The sequence below is a fragment of the Salvelinus alpinus genome, chromosome 3 (assembly GCF_045679555.1).
Source record: "Salvelinus alpinus chromosome 3, SLU_Salpinus.1, whole genome shotgun sequence".
Classification (NCBI taxonomy): domain Eukaryota; kingdom Metazoa; phylum Chordata; class Actinopteri; order Salmoniformes; family Salmonidae; genus Salvelinus; species Salvelinus alpinus.
In genome coordinates this window covers 65,462,842-65,482,837 of record NC_092088.1, presented here as the reverse complement: position 1 = coordinate 65,482,837, position 19,996 = coordinate 65,462,842, and the positions used below count along the sequence as shown (strand labels likewise).

Below are 19,996 nucleotides of genomic sequence, written 5' to 3'. Positions count from 1 at the left end.
TTCCAAATCATGTCCAATCAATTGAATTTACCACAGGTGGACTCCAATCAAGTTGTAGAAACATCTCAAGGATGATCAATGGAAACAGGATACACCTGAGCTCAATTTTGAGTCTCATAGCAAAGAGTCTGAATACTTACATAAATAAGGTATTTCTAAAAACCTGTTTTCGCTTTGTCATTACTGAGTATTGTGTGTAGATTGATTAAAATAAGGCTATAACGTAACAAAATGTGGAAAAAGAGAAGGGTCTGAATACTTTCCAAATGCACTGTACTTTTCCACACAAGTTGATGTATTTGCATGTCCTTTAAAACTTTGTTTTCTTGACTTTGAGAGCTGTATAATGAAATGTATAATTATCATTAGCCTGGTATTTTCCCACTGGCCAAGAGACTGACTGACATTTTCACTGATCTAGTCAAGTAATACATGGAATCACATTGAGCGGGTGCTCTGTCTAACACTTTATATTCATTAAGTAAGTAGCCTTGCACGAGCCTTGGCTTGTGTGAGCCGGAAAGTGCTCTCCTGTTTCGGTAGCGTGAGGCAGTTTGATGTACTAGTACACCCCCTAGACAGGACGCTATACAATCGCAGGGCCCTACCAACAATCTATCTCCGTCATGCTCATTGCCAAGCAGAGATGCAGCGGGTACCATTTTCAGAGTCTTTGGTATAACTCAAACGGGGATCGAACTCCCAACCTTCCAATCTCTGGACGGACAATCAAACTAGAAGGCCACTGAGTTGGTAAACACTTTATAATACCACTCACATATTTACTTGGTAAATACTTTTCAGCAGCATTAGTTTCACTTCACCCTCTTTATGCAAACAGTTGTTTTAATCATGTGTATGTTTTTACAAAAATCTACAAAAATCTGCATCTGAATTAAGCCATTCCATTTTCACTTGCAGAACAAGTATTTTGAGATTTTCTTTATTAATTGCAGATCCCCATTACTCACTTCAACGCCAAGAGGGTGCCTTCCGTACCAAACTATTGGCATACTTCAAACCTGGTAAGCGCAACCTTGGCAACCACAGGGATACAGTTTAGCCTGCATGGCGTTACAAATGTTCACTTGTTTCAGAAGGGTCCTGATGGGAATTTTACGTTTTCAGTTGATTTGCTATTTTATGGCAAGATAAAGAAGCCCCGTGGTACTTTAGGTACAGTTGGAATGAATGAGTGCCATTACAACATCAATATAACTATTCAGTGGGTACACATGAATGTTCAACACTACACAACTAAAGTATGTATCACTTAACTAGCACAACAGGACAAAATCTATATACTGGCATAAGCAGTCATGTCAGCATGATAATAACCTTAGCATTGCTAGCGCCACACAGGACCACTAAAGTTACAACAATACAGTACTGTAACACTCAAATCCAATGAATACATATAAAACTGCATATGAGTAAGTAAAAGTCTTACCTAATTTTCAGGTTTCCTGGCTGCGGTTGTCCATCATAAATGGAGACTATGTCAAAGTCCTCTTCAAGAGCAAAGGTGTGAAATGACAACTGTATCCTGTTTCGTTCTCCTGTAATGATGATCCAGGTACAGTTGGCATAGTTTGGGTAGCCATGGGGAAAGCCAGGACTCTCTATCGTTCCATTTAGTCCTTGTACAACACCACCACAAGTTTGACCTGAGGACAAAGATCAAAGACAGACATTAGATATAATATGGGTCTTTTAGATTTTCAATCTAAGAATTTACACATTGTACCACAAAACTTTTGGATATAACAACACTGAACCCGGTGAACTACTCTGTAGGGAAACTCCTTCAGCAATATTATACGTGACTCACAGAGGGATTTCTCTGGTGTCCTGATGAACCGTCCTCAAGTATGCCACTTAAACAGCATTTTTGTAGCATAACAAAGCATCCCATTGACCATTAGAAGCCTCAGGTCTGAATACAATAACCTCTCTTCACAAACATTAAATATATATGTGTTTGGGTATGTTTTAACGTGTTGACATATGCACATTGATGGTCAATGTTCCTCAATGTTCCATTTCACATTTCTCGCTTTCTCGCTGCGTCATATCGTATGCAGCATAGGGGGACCTTCCAATATCTTGGCCTATTTATGATTGAAAAGCAGCATGTGAGAAATACAGCACACACACAAATGCTTGAACACACCATGATTATACAAGTCATTAGGCTATACCTCATCAAAGAGGTGTAGAATCTTTTATAAAAGGAGATTATTGTCCTTTCAACCTCTCGAGATTTGCAATGAAAGAGTAACAAGGCTAAATCCTGACATTCTTTGGCAAGAACCATTTACTCAAAGTAAATAAACAGAGTGTGTGTATGTAGATGTCAAGCATTGAATTCAATTAAATGTGCTTGCTGCTAATACTCCCGGCAGACATTCGTGTCAATCGAAACCCACTCATAGAAAGAAGACAGACATAATTTTAAAATGTTGTTGGTGGCTATGAGAGTAGCTGAAAGGCTAGGGCTAATTTTAATTATCTGCCACTGGAAAACATTGCTCTCAATTTCCTATCTGTTGATGTATTTTAATTACCATTGTTATTCTTAGAACATAACGTCAGAAATATAAACAGTCCACAATTTTCTAGACTAGTGCTCTAAATTGATAAAGGGTGATGGAACTACAAGTATGGGGGTCTGTTCATATGTAAGAAAAACCCTATTTTCAGAAACAAACAGAGAATGAAAGAATGATGAATTATCAAAGCTTTGTCAAAGCTTCTGAGCCAATATATTCTAACTATGGTACCATCAAATTATTAAATCATAATACCTCTGAAATCAAACACAGCAATAAAAACTTAATCGGTAGTGACAAACAAAACAGAATAGGCTTGTCACGTTCCTGACCTTATTTCCTTTGTTAAGTCTTTGTTTAGTTGGTCAGGACGTGAGCTGGGTGGGTATATTCTATGTTATGTGTTTCATTGGTTTAGGGTTGTCTAATTGGCCTGATATGGTTCTCAATCAGAGGCAGGTGTTTTACGTTGTCTCTGATTGGGAACCATATTAAGGTAGGCTGTTCTCACTGTTTGTTTGTGGGTGATTGTTCCTGTTCGTGCGTTCATTGTTTTTCATTTGTTCACATGTTCAGGACTGTTAGCGTCGTTGGTTTTGTTTTGTTTATTGTTTTTGTTCGTCTAGAAAAGTATTCTAATAAATATGGATACATACCACGCTGCGTTTTGGTCCTCCGATCCTTCTAACTTATCCTCCTCAGACGAGGAGGATTACGACGGCCGTTACAAGGCTACAGTAATTCTAAGGTAAAACTAGGTATTCATTAAGCAGCGAATTAAAACAAGTAGATGTGTTTACGCATTAGACGGTGTAACCAGGGGGACCTTCCAATAGCTTGGCTTATTTATGATTGAAAAGCAGTATGTATGAAATCAGTGTCATGTTGTATTGTTAACTAATGGACCAAACCTATAAAGGAACTAAAACCAAATAAATAGACAGCAGATGGGACATGCTATATCTCTAAGAGTTTACATTAATTGAGCACTCCAAATATGCCTAAAACATGCTCAGGCTGTAACCAGATGATGCTGGATTTGTTTGATGCTGGACACCCTCAGACATCTGTATATTGTTATCAAATTTGATTGGTAACATACACATATTTAGCAGATGTTATTACGGGTGTAGCAAAATGCTCTCTAAAAGTGTAATAGTAGGGAACTTTCTGTTCCAATACACTTTGTGTACAAACAATATTTGTTGGCATATTATTTCATATTGTATTTGTTAGCATGAATGATAACCAGGGTTGGGTAGGTTACTTTCTAAATGTAATCTGTTACAGTTACTAGTTACCTGTCCAAAATTGTAATCAGTAACGTAACTTTTGGATTACCAAAAGTCAGTAACGTAATCAGATTACTTTTGGTTACAAAATGTAATATTACCAATTGAACGACATCATTTGTAGGATAAATAAATGTTACAGTTTACATAGCTAGTTATAAATGGATGTTGCATTTTACATTATAGGTTGGTTATTTAGGCTTCTTCTAACCCATTAGAAGAAGCCTACATGGGGGGGGGGCATCATGTTGTGGGGGTGCTTTGCTGCAGGAGGGGCTGGTGCACTTCACAAAATACATGGCATCATGAGGAAGGAAAATGATGTGGATATATTGAAGCAACATCTCAAGACATCAGTCAGGAAGTTAAAGCTTAGTTGCAAATGGGTCTTCCAAATGGACAATGACCCCAAGCATACTTCCAAAGTTGTGGCAAAATGGCTCAAGGACAACAAAGTCAAGGTATTGGAGTGACTATCACAAAGCCCTGACCTCAATTCTTTAGAAAATGTGTGGGCAGAGCTGAAAAAGTGTGTGTTAAGAGCAAGGAGGCCTACAAACTTGACTCAGTTACACCAGCTCTGTCAGAATGGGCCAAAATTCACCCAATCTATTGTAGGAAGCTTGTGGAAGGCTACCTGAAATGTTTGACCCAAGTTAAACAATTTAAAGGCAATGCTACAAAATACTAATTGAGTGTATGTAAACTTCTGACCCACTGGGAATGTGATGAAAGAAATAAAAGCTGAAATAAATCATTCTCTCTACTATTATTCAGACATTTCACATTCTTAAAATAAAGTGGTGATCCTAACTGACCTAAGACAGGGAATGTTTACTAGGATTAAATGTCAAGAATTGTGAAAAACTGAGTTTAAATGTATTTGGCTAAGGTGTATGTAAACTTCCGACTTCAACTGTATAGTAATATGATTAGGCTATTTCTTTGCATTAAAAACCAAAGTCTGTCAGATTTCTAGTCATTCCAATTAATTGAATGTCCCTTGATCTTCAAGAATAGGACTTGGACATATAGATTAGGCAAATTGTTTTTACACGAGTATAACCCAAAAACTAAGGATTTATTAGCCTATGTTTATCTTGTTGTCATGGAGGACTAATTGGGCTCGTTGCTTCGAGTTGAAAAATAAATGCTGCTCTCATGGAATGGCTATTTGCATGTGAACAATGTATGCCATATGCTGCATTTGCTATAGGCCTAGTTTATGTTTTTGTTGGTGACACTTTAATATCTCGATAATTTGTAGCTGTTTAAGTCTATCAAAAGTGTGCGAATTTGAGCATGTGTCCATTTTTCTTTTATCAGCACAAATTAGACTGAGCAATAAAAGCCCCACTCATAGTCTTCTTAAATTAAACTAGTTTTTTGACAGTATGGAGCACAATACCACTGAGAAGTTTAGAAGGGAGGAACTTCCTCAAACTTTTCCATAGTCTTGGATCACCACTATGCAGCTGTTGGAAGATCACATTTTTCACTGGCTGTCCACTGGTCACAAAAACAATGATTGATAAGCAGCTTAAACTTCTTAAATTCAACCATTATTGGGTTAAAATACACATCTACATTTGTGAACAGCCATTCACAACAACAAAAACCCGTAAGGTGCAAATAGCTAAATGAGAGAGTAGCAGTGTGATTCACATCAATGCGCTATGTAGATATCAATAAGTGTAGCTTCTATGCAACCAAGAGAGTGCGTCCAGCGCAATGTAAAAACTCTATAAAAACTCTCTTGGTTGCATCGAAGCTATCATTTATTTATTTATTTTTATTTAACCATTAACTTCTTTGGCTGCAGGGGCAGTATTGAGTAGCGTGGATGAAAGGTGCCCAGAGTAAACGGCCTGCTCCTCAGTCATAGTTGCTAATATTTGCATATTATTAGTAGTATTAGATAGAAAACACTCTGAAGTTTCTAAAACTGTTTGAATTATGTCTGTGAGTATAACAGAACTCATATGGCAGGCAAAAACCTGAGAAGTTCCACTTCCTGTTTGGATTTTTTCTGGGGGTGCCATATTTTCAACCAAGCTCTCATTGAAAATACAGAGAGATATGGATGGGTTTTCACTTCCTACGGCTTCCACTAGATGTCAACAGTCAATAGAACTAAGTCTGATGACTCTAATGTGAAGGGGTCGAAGGAGACAGAAATTAGTAATCACTGCCATGAGGTGACCATGCATTCAACACGCGCGTTCACATGAGAGGCAGCTCCGTTCCATCTCTCAATTGAAGTTGATGTAATTCTCCGGTTGGAACGTTATTCAAGATGTATGTTAACATTCTAAAGATTGATTCAGTACATCGTTTGACATGTTTCTACTGACTGTAACGGAACGTTTGGACATTTCGTCACGTTATAGTGGTCGCGCTTTGAGACTTTGGTTAGGGTGTTTGGTAAACAATCCGAAAGTAGCTAATTTGACATAAATAACGGACATTAACGAACAAATCAAGCATTTATTGTGGACCTGGGATTCCTAGGACTGCATTCTGATGAATTCATCAAAGGTAAGGAAACATTTATCATGTATTTTCTGGTTTCTGTTGAGTCCAACATGGCGGCTAATTTGGCTATTCATCTGGCTGAGACAGCAGATGTTCTGATCTTTGAGAGAGGTAGTTAGCAAACCAGGCCAAAGACCCCTCGGAGACACCAATACTCCTTAGTATTACTCCCACACATATACTCCCAATACTCCCACATATTATATTCATCCAAGCTACTCAATACTGCCCCTGCAGCCATAAGAAGTTAACTTTTTTTTAATATATATAAATAACTGTGGGACACAAAACAAAGTCAGTGTAGAACACAATTTGCCCAACATGCGTTGCGCTAACTTTCAAAAAATATTTTCCTATGAACGAAGTTGCACAAACATGTGTCTTTTCACACGAATTAAGCCACACAAAAAACGCACGAAATCTGCTGAAAGACTTTTTGTACATATTTGCACGAATTGAGTGTGAGATTGTGTTGCAACATGTGGTCAGACTCGCTCAGGCCGAATAAACTTAAACTTGCGCCTTTTTTCAAAGCTGATTTAAATGTCACCAGTGCAACAGTATTGAGATCCACAACAAGGGATTCATTTTTGACTAGTTTGAACTGACCAACATTAAAGCTGCCCTTGCAGAGGACCACCTTGCACTCTTGAACAAGAAATACAGCTTTAATTGTGCCACTGATAGAACTCTTTATTGATTTATTAACATTATTACTGCAGTAGCCAACCCGGGGCTGACGGTCAATACATTCCCATAATTTGCCTCAATAACAACCAAGCAGGGGCCAGATATTGAGATACATTGCATTGAATAAACAACCATATAACTCCATTAATAAAGATATCATTTCAATCTATGATGAATAGCCAGTTGGTTGCTTCTCCAAGGGGGTTGTAAAAGCAACAGCAAATTACCATTTTATTAATGCACAGTAAACATGCTATTAGCAGTCATGTATTAGTGACACCCAAATGAGTGATCTCTGCATGCTTTGTTAGAACAGGGACATCCAGTGATGTTCAGAAAAACAACAGTACAGTACAGAAGCATTTCTGATGAAATAAGGTACCTACTCAGGTGAGATCGTAAACAAGATTACAACATAATGATGCTCTTATTCTAACCTATCATATAAGGTCAGAACAAACTGTTTGAGGAAAGCTATTGCATTGACAATAACACATCAAGATTGTGACACTGTTACGATGCAGCATTGTGAGTCATTGGAAAAGCAGGCAAATCCATGTTTCAATTACAGTGGAATATGATTCACTGACACAAAATCATCTAAAGGACATTTGCAAAAGGGCGAACAACAATCTCCTACAAACATTATCATGAGACGATTGTTGCCATTGTTTTCTCTAAATTCCTCCATGAATATCAGATGTGCCTTTGTTTCATTATCAAATCTAAAATGCCAAGCTGTTAAGGTTCTCAGCTTCTTGTTCATAAGAAATACATGTATATATACCATTCACAAGAGTAGCCTAACGAATTATATCTGCACAGTGTGCAATAATTCCACTGTACTATTTAAATAACATTGACCATGTCTGCTGTCTCTCCATGCCAGTGTTAATTTTTGCAGGTATTTTAGATGTAGTTTTAGTCTTAGTTTTAGTATTAAAATACATTTTAGTCTTAGTCACATTTTAGTCATTTCATCCTTTGTTAGTTTTAGTTATTAATCAGTTGACTAAAACTGGACAATTTTAGTCTAGGTTTCGTCAGAGTTTCTATGAAACAATTCATATTTAGGCTACCTCTAACTTCCATGATGTGCACATTCAGATAGCCTTGTTCAACTAGGCCTCCTACCCCCTTGTATACCTTAGCTGGCAACATTGATATTGTGGCAGATACTAAACAATGCCAGCCATAATTAACCACATAAAGCCTTGGCTAACAGGTTTTAAACAATTACAGCTATGATTTTCTCCGCATCATAACCGTCAAGGAGGGTAAATAACAGTGGTTTCCTTGAAAAGGGGCGAATTTCAGCTTTTCAAATACCAGAAGTATTACTGTACTCCTAATACTCAACAAATATCATTAGTTTTTCACATAAGAAAAAAGCAACCGCAACTGACATTTGCGGACCGTAGAGCGAGAGCAGCAACACAGATGAATGAATAACTGCGCACATGGGATAATAGAGCTTCTGATGTGATCAAAGCAAAAATAGCCTACATGATAGTAAGAGAGAGAGTAAACATTATTGTTTCTAGACTAGTTGAAGTTAGTTACAAGTGAAGTGTCCTGGCTATGTGTAACGGATGTGAAATGGCTAGCTAGTTAGCGGGTACGCGCTAGTAGCGTTTCAATCAGTTACGTCACTTGCTCTGAAACCTAGAAGTAGTGTTGCACCTTGCTCTGCAAGGGCCGTGGACTTTGTGGAGCGATGGGTAACGATGCTTCGTGGGCGACCGTTGTTGATGTGTGCAGAGGGTCCCTGGTTCGCGCCCGTGTCGGGGCGAGGGGACGGTTTAAAGTTATACTGTTACATTGATGCTGTTGACCCGGATCACTGGTTGCTGCGGAAAAGGAGGAGGTTGAAAGGGGGGTGAGTGTAACGGATGTGAAATGGCTAGCTAGTTAGCGGGTACGCGCTAGTAGCGTTTCAATCAGTTACGTCACTTGCTCTGAAACCTAGAAGTAGTGTTGCACCTTGCTCTGCAAGGGCCGTGGACTTTGTGGAGCGATGGGTAACGATGCTTCGTGGGCGACCGTTGTTGATGTGTGCAGAGGGTCCCTGGTTCGCGCCCGTGTCGGGGCGAGGGGACGGTTTAAAGTTATACTGTTACATATGCATCAATTCAACAGATTGACGAGTGACTGAAGTGACCGCATGGGAGCTGTGTGGGAGAGCCTGATAGATCAGCTCAATTAGGACACTGAAATATGTTAGTTCTGTCAATGACAGGATTGCATGAAGTATTCTGCATGCATGATTATAATTGTACAAAACAGATGAAAATAAGCTTAATGTCAAATGGAATGTCCATTAGTCTCACATGGAATTCTATTCTTGTCACATTTCTGTTGACTAAAATGAAAAGTAATTTGTAATAGTTAGTGGTTTTACCAGGACATCTCGCTATCGTCATAGTTTTAGTCAGAAACAAATTGGTCGTTGACAAGGATTTTTTATCATAGTTACTGTTCACAAAATTAACACTGCTCCATGCAATGCATTTCCAGTCATATTGTTTCACACCCACACAAATACTATAAATAACAGTAGCACAAAATCCACAATCTGTATGTAACCCATCGACAACCCATAGGGGCAAAAAGCTTATCTTTAGATGCATTGTTTACATTCAGTTACAGAAAGACGAAAAGGAATATCAAGGATTCGCCCAGTCCATAGATGTAAAATGTTTGTTGACAGTAGGTTGGACCTTAATAATCACCGTGGCAACATTTAAAGGAACCGGGAGCACATATCACAGGACATGACACCTTGTGTTTTTTCTCAAAGTTGCGGGAATGACAAGGGTCTTACTTATATCAGTACATTCATAACAACCTAAGCATTATGAAACTTAGATTAAATCAAATTAACCTCACGTAGCAAATAAGCCATTCATTTTGTTTGTTGACCAAATTGGACACTCTCATTGACCTCCACACAAAAACTCATTGCTTGGTGTGTCAAAAAAAAAAATGCCACCTGCTGGAGAGAGACAGACTTTCTACCAAATTGGGCGTCTCTCTTCACCTCTTCCTCTCTGGCATGAATATCTGGATGTTAGGAGTAAAGAGTCCTGATTTTGCTGAGTTGCAGTACAGAGGTGAGTCAGGTACTTTGCTTGTTATTGTTGTTTGGCAACATCAAATACTGTAGTTGTAATCCCCTAAAACGATACTTGATTTTTATTTCCATGGTGGGTGATAGAATTGTGTTTTTGGTACCACACTGTTTTCAGACATGATTTATGGCATACACAGCCAGAGACATTGTACATTCTGCATGTACGTTTGGCCAAGTGAGAGTAGCTGTAGGTAATTGCTGTTTCACACTGGGTTGCATGCTAGCAGAACAGAACGTCATATGTGAAGATGACAATGGAGGTCACAGGTCTGTCCCATGATTCAGTGTAAATGATTTTTTTTTAATTCTACAAGCTAGAGCCTCCTGACAACTGGTTATACACATACTGACACTGTTCAGGGCACTGACAGCTATATACAGTGCCTTCGGAAAGCATTTAGATACCTTGACTTTTTCCACATTTTGTTAGGTTACAGCCTTATTCCAAAAATATATATTTTTAATCCTCAGCAATCTACACAGAATACCCCATAACTACAAAGCGAAAACAGGTTGTTATACATTTTTTCAAATGTATTAAAAATAAATATTTTAACATACATAAGTAATTAGACCCTTTGCTATGAAACTCAAAGTTGAACTCAGGTGCATCCTGTTTCCATTGATCATCCTTGAGATGTTTCTACAACTTGATTGGAGTCCCCCTGTGGTAAATTCAATTGATTGGACATGATTTGGAAAGGCACACACCTGTTATATAAGGTCCCACAGTTAACACTGCAAATTAGAGCAAAAATTAAGCCATGAGGTCGAAGGAATTGTCTGTAGAGCGCCGAGACAGGATTGTGGTGAGGCACAGATCTGGGGAAGGGTACCAAAACATTTCTGCAGCATTTAAGTTCCCCAAGAACACAGTGGCCTCCATCCTTTTTAAATGGAAGAAGTTTGGAACCACCAAGACTCTTCCTAGAGCAATTGGGGGAAAAGGGCCTTGCTCAGGTAGGTGACCTAGAACCCAATGGTCACTCTGACAGAGCTCCAGAGTTCCTCTGTGGAGATGGGAGAATCTTCCAGAAGGACAACCATCTCTGCAGCACTCCACCAATCAGGCCTTTATGGTAGAGAGGCCAGACAGAAGCCACTCTTCAGTAAAATGCACATGACAGCCTGCTATGAGTTTGCCAAAAGGCACCTAAAGACTCAGACCATGAGAAACAAGATTCTCTGCTCTGATAAAACCAAGATTTAACTCTTTGGCCTGAATGCCAAGAATCATGTCTGGAGGACACCTGGCACCATCCCTACCGTGAAGAATGGTGGTGGCAGCATCATTCTGTGGGGATGTTTTTCAGCGGCAGGGACTGGGAGACTAGTCAGGACCGAGGGAAAGATGAACGGAACAAAGTACAGAGACATCCTTGCTGAAAACCTGCTCCAGAGTCCTCAGGACCTCAGACTGGGGCGAAGGTTCACCTTCCAGGGGTGCACATGCAGGGATGCACTGTCAACTGTGGGACCTTATATAGACAGGTGTTTGGCATTCCAAATCATGTCCAATCAATTGAATTTACCACAGGTGGACTCCAATCAAGTTGTAGAAACATCTCAAGGATGATCAATGGAAACAAGATGCACCTGAGCTCAATTTTGAGTCTCATAGCAAAGGGTCTGAATATTCAGGTAAATTAAATATTTCTGTATTTTTTTTATTTGCAAACATTTCTAAAAACCTGTTTTTCACTTTGTCATTATTGGGTATTGTGTGTAGATCGATGAGGATTTAATTTAATTTAATCCGTTATAAAATAAGGCTGTAATGTAACAAAATGTGGAAAAATTCAAGGGGTCTGAATACTAGCTAGCTAGATAGCATAACGGAGTTAAGAACTTACCCTAAGCTGACTCCACAGCTACCTGGAAAAATATATCAATCATTACATTTCTAGTGGCTCATCCCGGTGGAACATTGTCAAGGAGGGCTGTAATGTGTGTTGCCCCAGTATGGGGCAATCAGACAGTTGAGGAAGCAAAGCTGTTAGGAGGAGGCTAAACAACAATTTATTTAGGAAGCTAAGCTGTTAAGCAGCAGTCGGGGGCGAAGGATACTGTGTGCTAGCTAGCTAGGACTCCAGTACACAGGCAGGAGGCGTGGGTGACACCGGTGTCACACAAATAAAAATTGTGACACAAGCATGAAGATGGGGGGGGGGGGGGATTAATGTGCTTAATTATAAGTTTTAAAAAAATTATATAGTAGCACAGAAAGCTGGGAATCTCTTCTTTTAAATAGTGGCCAGTCAAAACTAAGTTTTCACAAACGATTACGCAATGACTGAGTTTATAAGAACACGTTTCACTATAGGCTATATGTCAGGGCTCTCCAACACTGTTCTGGGGGTCCTATAGGCTACATTTAATTTAGAGTTATTTGGCCACTTTAGTTGTGATACAAATCTTATCAATACATATAGGCCTATGGGCTGCGTGATACGACTATTGATTATTTTAAAAAGTTGCAAAAAAATGTATGTGCTATGTTTCCTGCCATAGTAGACTGCACATGCTGAACAGTTTCTCATTCACAAGTGATAATGTTCTCACATATCAGACTATTCTCAATGTATTCTTGTCTTTACATATATTAACTAATATATGTGAAATGAATTTTGATTTAGACATTATCATGCACCTGTCAGAACAGGGCCAGGGGGAAAATATTACATTTCATCCATATGCACTTGAATATTGAATGGAGGGAACTTTTCCCAGTGTTAATTTACATGCCAGACAGGTAGGCTACTCCGGTTGTAAAAGGAAGCAATGTGCTTAATATGAGGTAAGTTTAGAAATAAATATAGCCTAGCAATATAATGCTGGGATCCTACTCTTTTTAAAAGAAGCCATCAAAACTCTGTTTTCACACTCGCAATGACTGGGATCTGGCTCTCGCTATGCGACAGGTGATATTCCGTTCAAACTCTGAATGCCTGGTGCTTTCCAACCCTGTTCCTGAAGAGCTAGATTTTAGCTCCAACCTCAGATGTTACTAACCTGATTCAGTTAGCTAATTATTAGACTCACATCCAAAATGCGTCCAAATGGCTGCTGTTGTGTTTGGCTTTGAATTTGAAACAAGACTGCATTCGCATTGATGTCAGAGTAATAAGAGGGACAATAGAGTGTTGAGTACAAGGGTCCTGTTTCCCAAAAGCTTCTTAAAACTTCTTACGGCTGAAATCCTGTTAACGGGATCGATATGACAACAGCCAGTGAAAGTGCAGGGCGCCAAATTCAAACAACAGAAATCTCATAATTAAAACTCCTCAAACATACAAGTATTATACACCATTTTAAAGATAAACTTGTTGTTAATCCCACCACAGTGTCCGATTTCAAAAAGACTTTACGACGAAAGCATACCATGCGATTATGTTAGGTCAGCACCTAGTCACAGAAAAACAGCAATTTTTCCAGCCAAAGAGAGGTGTCACAAAAAGCAGAAATAAAGATAAAATTAATCACTAACCTTTGATGATCTTCATCAGATGACACTCATAGGACTTCATGTTACACAATACATGTATGTTTTGTTCGGTAAAGTTCATATTTATATCCAAAAATCTGAGTTTACATTGGCGTATTATGTTCAGTAATGTTTTGCCTCCAAAACATCCGTTGATTTTGCAGAGAGCCACATCAATATACAGAAATACTCATAATAAACATTGATAAAAGATAAAAACGTTATGCATGGAATTATAGATAAACTTCTCCTTAATGCAACCACTGTGTCAGATTTCAAAAAAGCTTTACAGAAAAAGCACACCATGCAATAATCTGAGTACAGTGCTCAGAGACCAAAACAAGTCATACAGATACCCGCCATGTTGTGGAGTCAACAGAACTCAGAAATAGCATTATAAATATTCACTTACCTTTGATGATCTTCATCAGAATGCACTCCCAGGAATCTCAGTTCCACAATAAATGTTTGTTTTGTTCGATAAAGTCCATTTATGTCCAAATACCTCCTTTTTGTTCGCGCGTTTAGTTCACAAATCCAAATTCACGAAGCGCAGGCCAGACAAAAAGTCAAAAAGTCCCATTACAGTTCGTAGAAACATGTCAAACGATGTATAGAATCAATCTTTAGGATGTTTTTATCATAAATCTTCGATAATGTTTCAACCGGAGAATTCCTTTGTCTTTAGAAAGGAAAAGGAACGCAGCTACCTCTCACGGGCGTACGCCTGACTGAGCTCATGGCATTCTGCCAGACCTCTTAGTCAATCAGCTCTTATTCTCTCCCTCTTCACAGTAGAAGCCTGAAACAAGGTTCTAAAGACTGTTGACATCTAGTGGGAGCCCTAGGAAATGCAATATGACCCCATATACACTGTATATTGGATAGGCAAAGACTTGAAAACCTACAAACCTCAGATTTCCCACTTCCTGGATGGATTTTTTCTCAGGTTTTTGCCTGCCACATGAGTTCTGTTATACTCACAGACATCATTCAAACAGTTTTAGAAACTTTAGAGTGTTTTCTATCCAAATCTACTAATAATATGCATATCTTAGCTTCTGGGCCTGAGTAGCATGCAGTTTACTCTGGGCAACTTATTCATCCAAGCTACTCAATACTGCCCCTAGCCATAAGAAGTTAAGGCTAAGTTCATCGTTAAAACCTTCGTTGGAGCTGTTTCCCAAAACCATCGTTATTAAGTAAGGTTGATGTCCATGCCCCCATCAAACATCGAATTAGCATAATAAAGAAATCCCCATAAAATTCCCTCAGTTTAAGATAGAGATCCGTTTTTTCGCTTTGGAAGCGTCTCAATCCACCGCATCCGCCTATGTAACACTTCCACATCTGCAGAAAGGTAACAGAGCGGTGTTTGTCAGACCATGAGACCGTAAATCGGTCTTCTCACAAAAGTAATCTGTAGCGTCCAAACACTTTGGCCTACAAATATCATGATCCTTCTATGAGACTCTAACAAACACGATGGTGTTCTCCGTTTTGCTCTACGACCTCCACAAGTGTCAGTAGACTTGTCTGAATTCGGTACAGCTGATCTGCCAGTTTCTGTCTGTAGCGTCCGAACCGTTTGGTACACATTCTATACAAAGGTGAGACTCTTACAAACATGTACAGTGACTTGCAAAAGTATTCACCCCCTTGGCGTTTTTCCTGTTTTGTTGTATTACAACCTGTAATTTAAATGGATATTTATTTGGATTTCATGTAATGGACATACACAAAATAGTCCAAATTGGTGAAGTGAAATTTCAACAAAAAAAATTATAAGAATTTCAAATGGAAAAGTGGTGCTTGCATATGTATTCACCCTCTTTGCTATGAAGCCCCTAAATAAGATCTGGTGCAACCAATTCACATAATTAGTTAACTTCTTGCAACTATAGGGGGTGCTGTTCCGCATTAGCATATTTGTGTCTCCAAATTAAACTGCCTCGTGCTAAATTCTTGATCGTACAATATGCATATTATTGTTATTATTGGATAGAAAACAGTCTATAGTTTCTATAGGAGTTGAAATTTTGTCTCTGAGTGGTACAGAACAATTTCTACAGCACTTTTCATGACAGGGTTCAGATTTCAGAAATTTTTACCTCTGATCTGGGGTCTGTTTATAAGGCCACAGTGAATGCTATGAAGAAACCGACACTGCCTACGTCTTCCTCTGGGTGTCTGTACGTCATCACGTTTTCAATGAAGTCGATGGGACGTTCACAGCCATTATAAATGACAAAAATGTACAGAGACCCCTCTTTCTCAACGTGCGCCTCAAGCATGAAGGCCATCGGACCTGCCTCGTTCCAAATCGTTTTCTAACCAGCAGTATTTCTCCGGTCATGTTTTCAGTCGTTATAGTTGTTAAAAACATCATAATGTAGTGAATTTTAACCGTTTTATATCAATTTATATCCGTTTAGTGCGATTTTGAGGAATTTCTTTGTCGTGCACTCTGAAAGTTTGGACACGCTTTAGGGTGTCGGTCGTTGGTGATGGACATTTCGAAGGACAGAGGACATCTATCGACCAAAAGACGTTTATAACATAGAAAGGATACATTGCCCAAGAATATGATGGAAGATCAGCTCAAAGTAAGCAATATTTAATATGATAAACCGTGTTTCTGTCGAAATATTTTAAACGCATATATCGCCATTTTGTTTGGTATAGCTTCACTTGGCCAACCCTGTATTGAAAAGTAAGGATAATTTTAAAAATGTAAATCAGCGGTTGCATTAAGAACTAATTTGTCTTTCGATTCCTGTCAACCCTGTATTTTTTAGTCAAGTATATGATTAGCTTTTAATTAAACTAGATCACTCTGATAGATGACGTCAGACATATTGAGGCTTGATTTCCTAGTATTTCCATTGTGTAACCACGGTTTTGTATGGCTAAATATGCACCTTTTCGAACAAACTGTATATGTATGTTGTAAAATGATGTTACAGGAGTGTCATCGGAAGAATTCTGAGAAGGTTAGTGAAAAAATTAATATCTTTTGGCGGTGGTTACGTTATAGCGCTCTTTGGCTGGAATCGATGCTCTGGTAACGTTGGAACATGTAGTATGCTAACTTATCGATTTATTGTGTTTTCGCTGAAAAACGCTTAGAAAATCTGAAATATGGTCTGAAATCACAAGAACTGGGTCTTTCCATTGCTATGCTTTGTCTATTTTTATGAAATGTTTTATGATGAGTAAATTGGTCATACACGTTGCTCTATCTAGTAATTCTAGTGGATTTGTGATGGTCGGTGCAATTGTAAACTGTGATTTCTACCTGAAATATGCACTTTTTTCTAACAAAAACTATCCTATACCATGAATATGTTATCAGACTGTCATCTGATGGTTTTTTTTATAGGTTATTGGCTATCAATATCTTAGTTGAGCCGAATTGGTGATAGCACCTGAAGGAGTAAGAAACTGATGGAGTTAGAATAGTGGTGTATTTTGCTAACGTGTTTAGCTAATAGATTTACATATTTTGTCTTCCCTGTAAAACATTTTAAAAATCTGAAATGGTGGCTTTATTCACAAGATCTGTATCTTTCATCTGGTGTCTTGGACTTGTGATTTAATGATATTTAGATGCTACTATCTACTTCTGAAGCTATGCTATCTATGCTAATCAGTGTGTGGGGGGTGGGGGGTGCTCCCGGATCCGGGGTTAGTAGCAATGAAAGGTTAAATAAAGTCCACTTGTGTGCAATCTAAGTGTCACATGATCTGTCACATGATCTCAGTATATATACACCTGTTCTGAAAGGCCCCAGAGTCTGCAACACCACTAAGCATTGGGTACCACTAAGCAAGGAGCACCACCAAGCAAGCAACACCATGAAGACCAAGGAGCTTTCCAAACAGATCAGGGACAAAGTTGTGGAGGAGTACAGGTCAGGGTTGGGTTATAAAGAAATATCAGAAACTTTGAACATCCCACGGAGCACCATTAAATCCATTAATATAAAATGGAAGGAATATGGCACCACAACAACCCTGCCAAGAGAGGGCTGCCCACCAAAACTCACAGACCTGGCAAGGAGGGCATTAATCAGAGGCAACAAAGAGACAAAAGATAACCCTGAAGGAGCTGCAAAGCTCCACAGCAGAGATTGGAGTATCTGTCCATAGGACCACTTTTAGCAGTACACTCCACAGAGCTGGGCTTTACAGAAGAGTAAAAAAACAAGCAAACACGTTTGGTGTTCGCCAAAAGGCATGTTGGAGACTCCCCAAACATATGGAAGAAGGTACTCTGGTCAAATGAGACTAAAATGTAGCTTTTTGGCCATCAAGGAAAACGCTATGTCTGGCACAAACCCAACACCTCTCATCACCCCGAGAACCACATCCCCACAGTGAAGCATGGTGGTGGCAGCATCATGCTGTGGGGATGTTTTTCATCGGCAGGGACTGGGAAACTGGTCAGAATTGAAGGAATGATGGATGGTGCTAAACACAGGGAAATTCTTGAGGGTTTCAGTCTTCCAGAGATTTGAGACTGGGACGGAGGTTCACCTTCCAGCAGGACAATGACCCTAAGCATACTGCTAAAGCAACACCCGAGTGGTTTAAGGGGAAACGTTTAAATGTCTTGGAATGGCCTCGTCAAAACCCAGACCTCAATCCAATTGGAAATCTGTGGTATGACTTAAAGATTGCTGTACACCAGCAGGAACCCATCCAACTTGAAGGAGCCAGAGCAGTTTTGCATTGAAGAATGGGCAAAAGTCCCAGTGGCTAGATGTGCCAAGCTTATAGAGACATATCCAAAGAGACTTGCAGCTGTAATTGCTGCTAAAGGTGGCTCTACAAAGTATTGACTTTGGGGGAGTGAATAGTTATGCACGCTCAAGTTCTCTGTTTTTTGTCTTATTTCTTGTTTGTTTCACAATAAAAAATATTTAGCATCTTCAAAGTGGTAGGCATGTTGTGTAAATCAAATGATACAACCCCCCCCAAAATCTATTTTAATTCCAGGTTGTAAGGCAACAAAATAGGAAAAATGCCAAGAGGGGTGAATACTTTCGCAAGGCACTGTACATGTCGGTTGTTTTACTCTAGGACACCCACAGGCCTCACAAGACTCATCTGAAGGTCCCCCAGTAACAGTTGAAAAAATGAATGAAAGTATACAGTATCAGTCAAAAGTTGGGACGCACCTACTTATTCAAGGCTTTATCTTTATTTTTACTATTTTCTACATTGTGGAATAATAGTGAAAACATCAAAACTCTGAAATAACACATATGGAATCATGTAGTAACCAAAAAAGTGTTAAACAATTCAAAATATATTTTATAGTTGTCACGTCTAACAACCATCATCACGCGCACCTGGCATCATTTATTACACGCACCTGTGCTTCATCACGAGGCACACCTGGACTCCATTACCTCACTCATTACCTCCCCTTTATCTGGCACTCCCTTAGGTTCATTCCCCAGGCAGTATTGTTTCTGTGTTTCATGTCAAGATGCTACGCCTATGTTGTATTGTGCCATGCTTGGACTCACTCATCGCGTCTGTACTCTCATAGCTTCTCTCCCTCCCTCAGTGAACACTTTGGATCAGAGCCTGAACCAAGGTAGGGTTCACATGCCTCCCCACGGCGGTGTGACGCAGATGGAGACAGCTGGGGCTCGGTCTCTATTGTGGTCAAGGAGGGCACCAGCTCCAGCAGTGTCCGGTACGTCCCAACTTGGGTTCCACGTGAGCAGAGGGACGGTCACATGATCATCCTCCTCCTGGGGCATGTGTGAGTATTCCCTCTTCATCACTTTCTGCTAAACCCTTTTTGGTGTCGATCACACTAGTTGACTGTCCCTCATGTAGTTTTAATCCCAGCCCCCGTCCCTGCAGGAGGCGTTTTGCCTTTTGGTAGGCCGTCATTGTAATTAAGAATTTATTAACTGGCTTGCCTAGTTAAATAAATGTACTGTTTCTACAGCGTTAGTGGTTTCCAGTGCCGCGGGGAACTTTACTGACCAGAACCTTGCCAGCTCTCTTAACATCACCTCATACTCTCTCTCCTTTCCCGGTTCAAGCCCTCGATAATCGTCCACTAGGTTCTGGGACTATCACACACATCACCAAACCACTCACCCTCACTGTGGAGTCCATCCATCAGGAGAACATTCCCTTCATCACAAGATCATCCTTGGCTTCAACTCCGTAACCCCACCATCTCATGGTTGAGAATGAAAATCACGGACTTGGCACCCGAATGCCAGAGGGCCTGCTTTGCCGTCACCTGAAGTTCCACGTCGGTTGAGAGTCCTGTGGTTGC

At 39.5% G+C, this 19,996-nt stretch overlaps 1 protein-coding gene across 1 annotated transcript in view; it reads right to left on the bottom strand.

Annotated features, from left to right (window-relative positions):
- LOC139571177 (CUB and sushi domain-containing protein 1-like) overlaps positions 1 to 19,996 on the bottom strand; it is a 572,617-nt gene that overhangs the window by 357,059 nt on the left and 195,562 nt on the right. Inside the window, exon 2 of the mRNA XM_071393795.1 lies at positions 1,451 to 1,667. Within this exon, the coding sequence (XP_071249896.1) occupies positions 1,451 to 1,667 (217 nt within the window). The remainder of the gene's footprint in view (positions 1 to 1,450; positions 1,668 to 19,996) is intronic.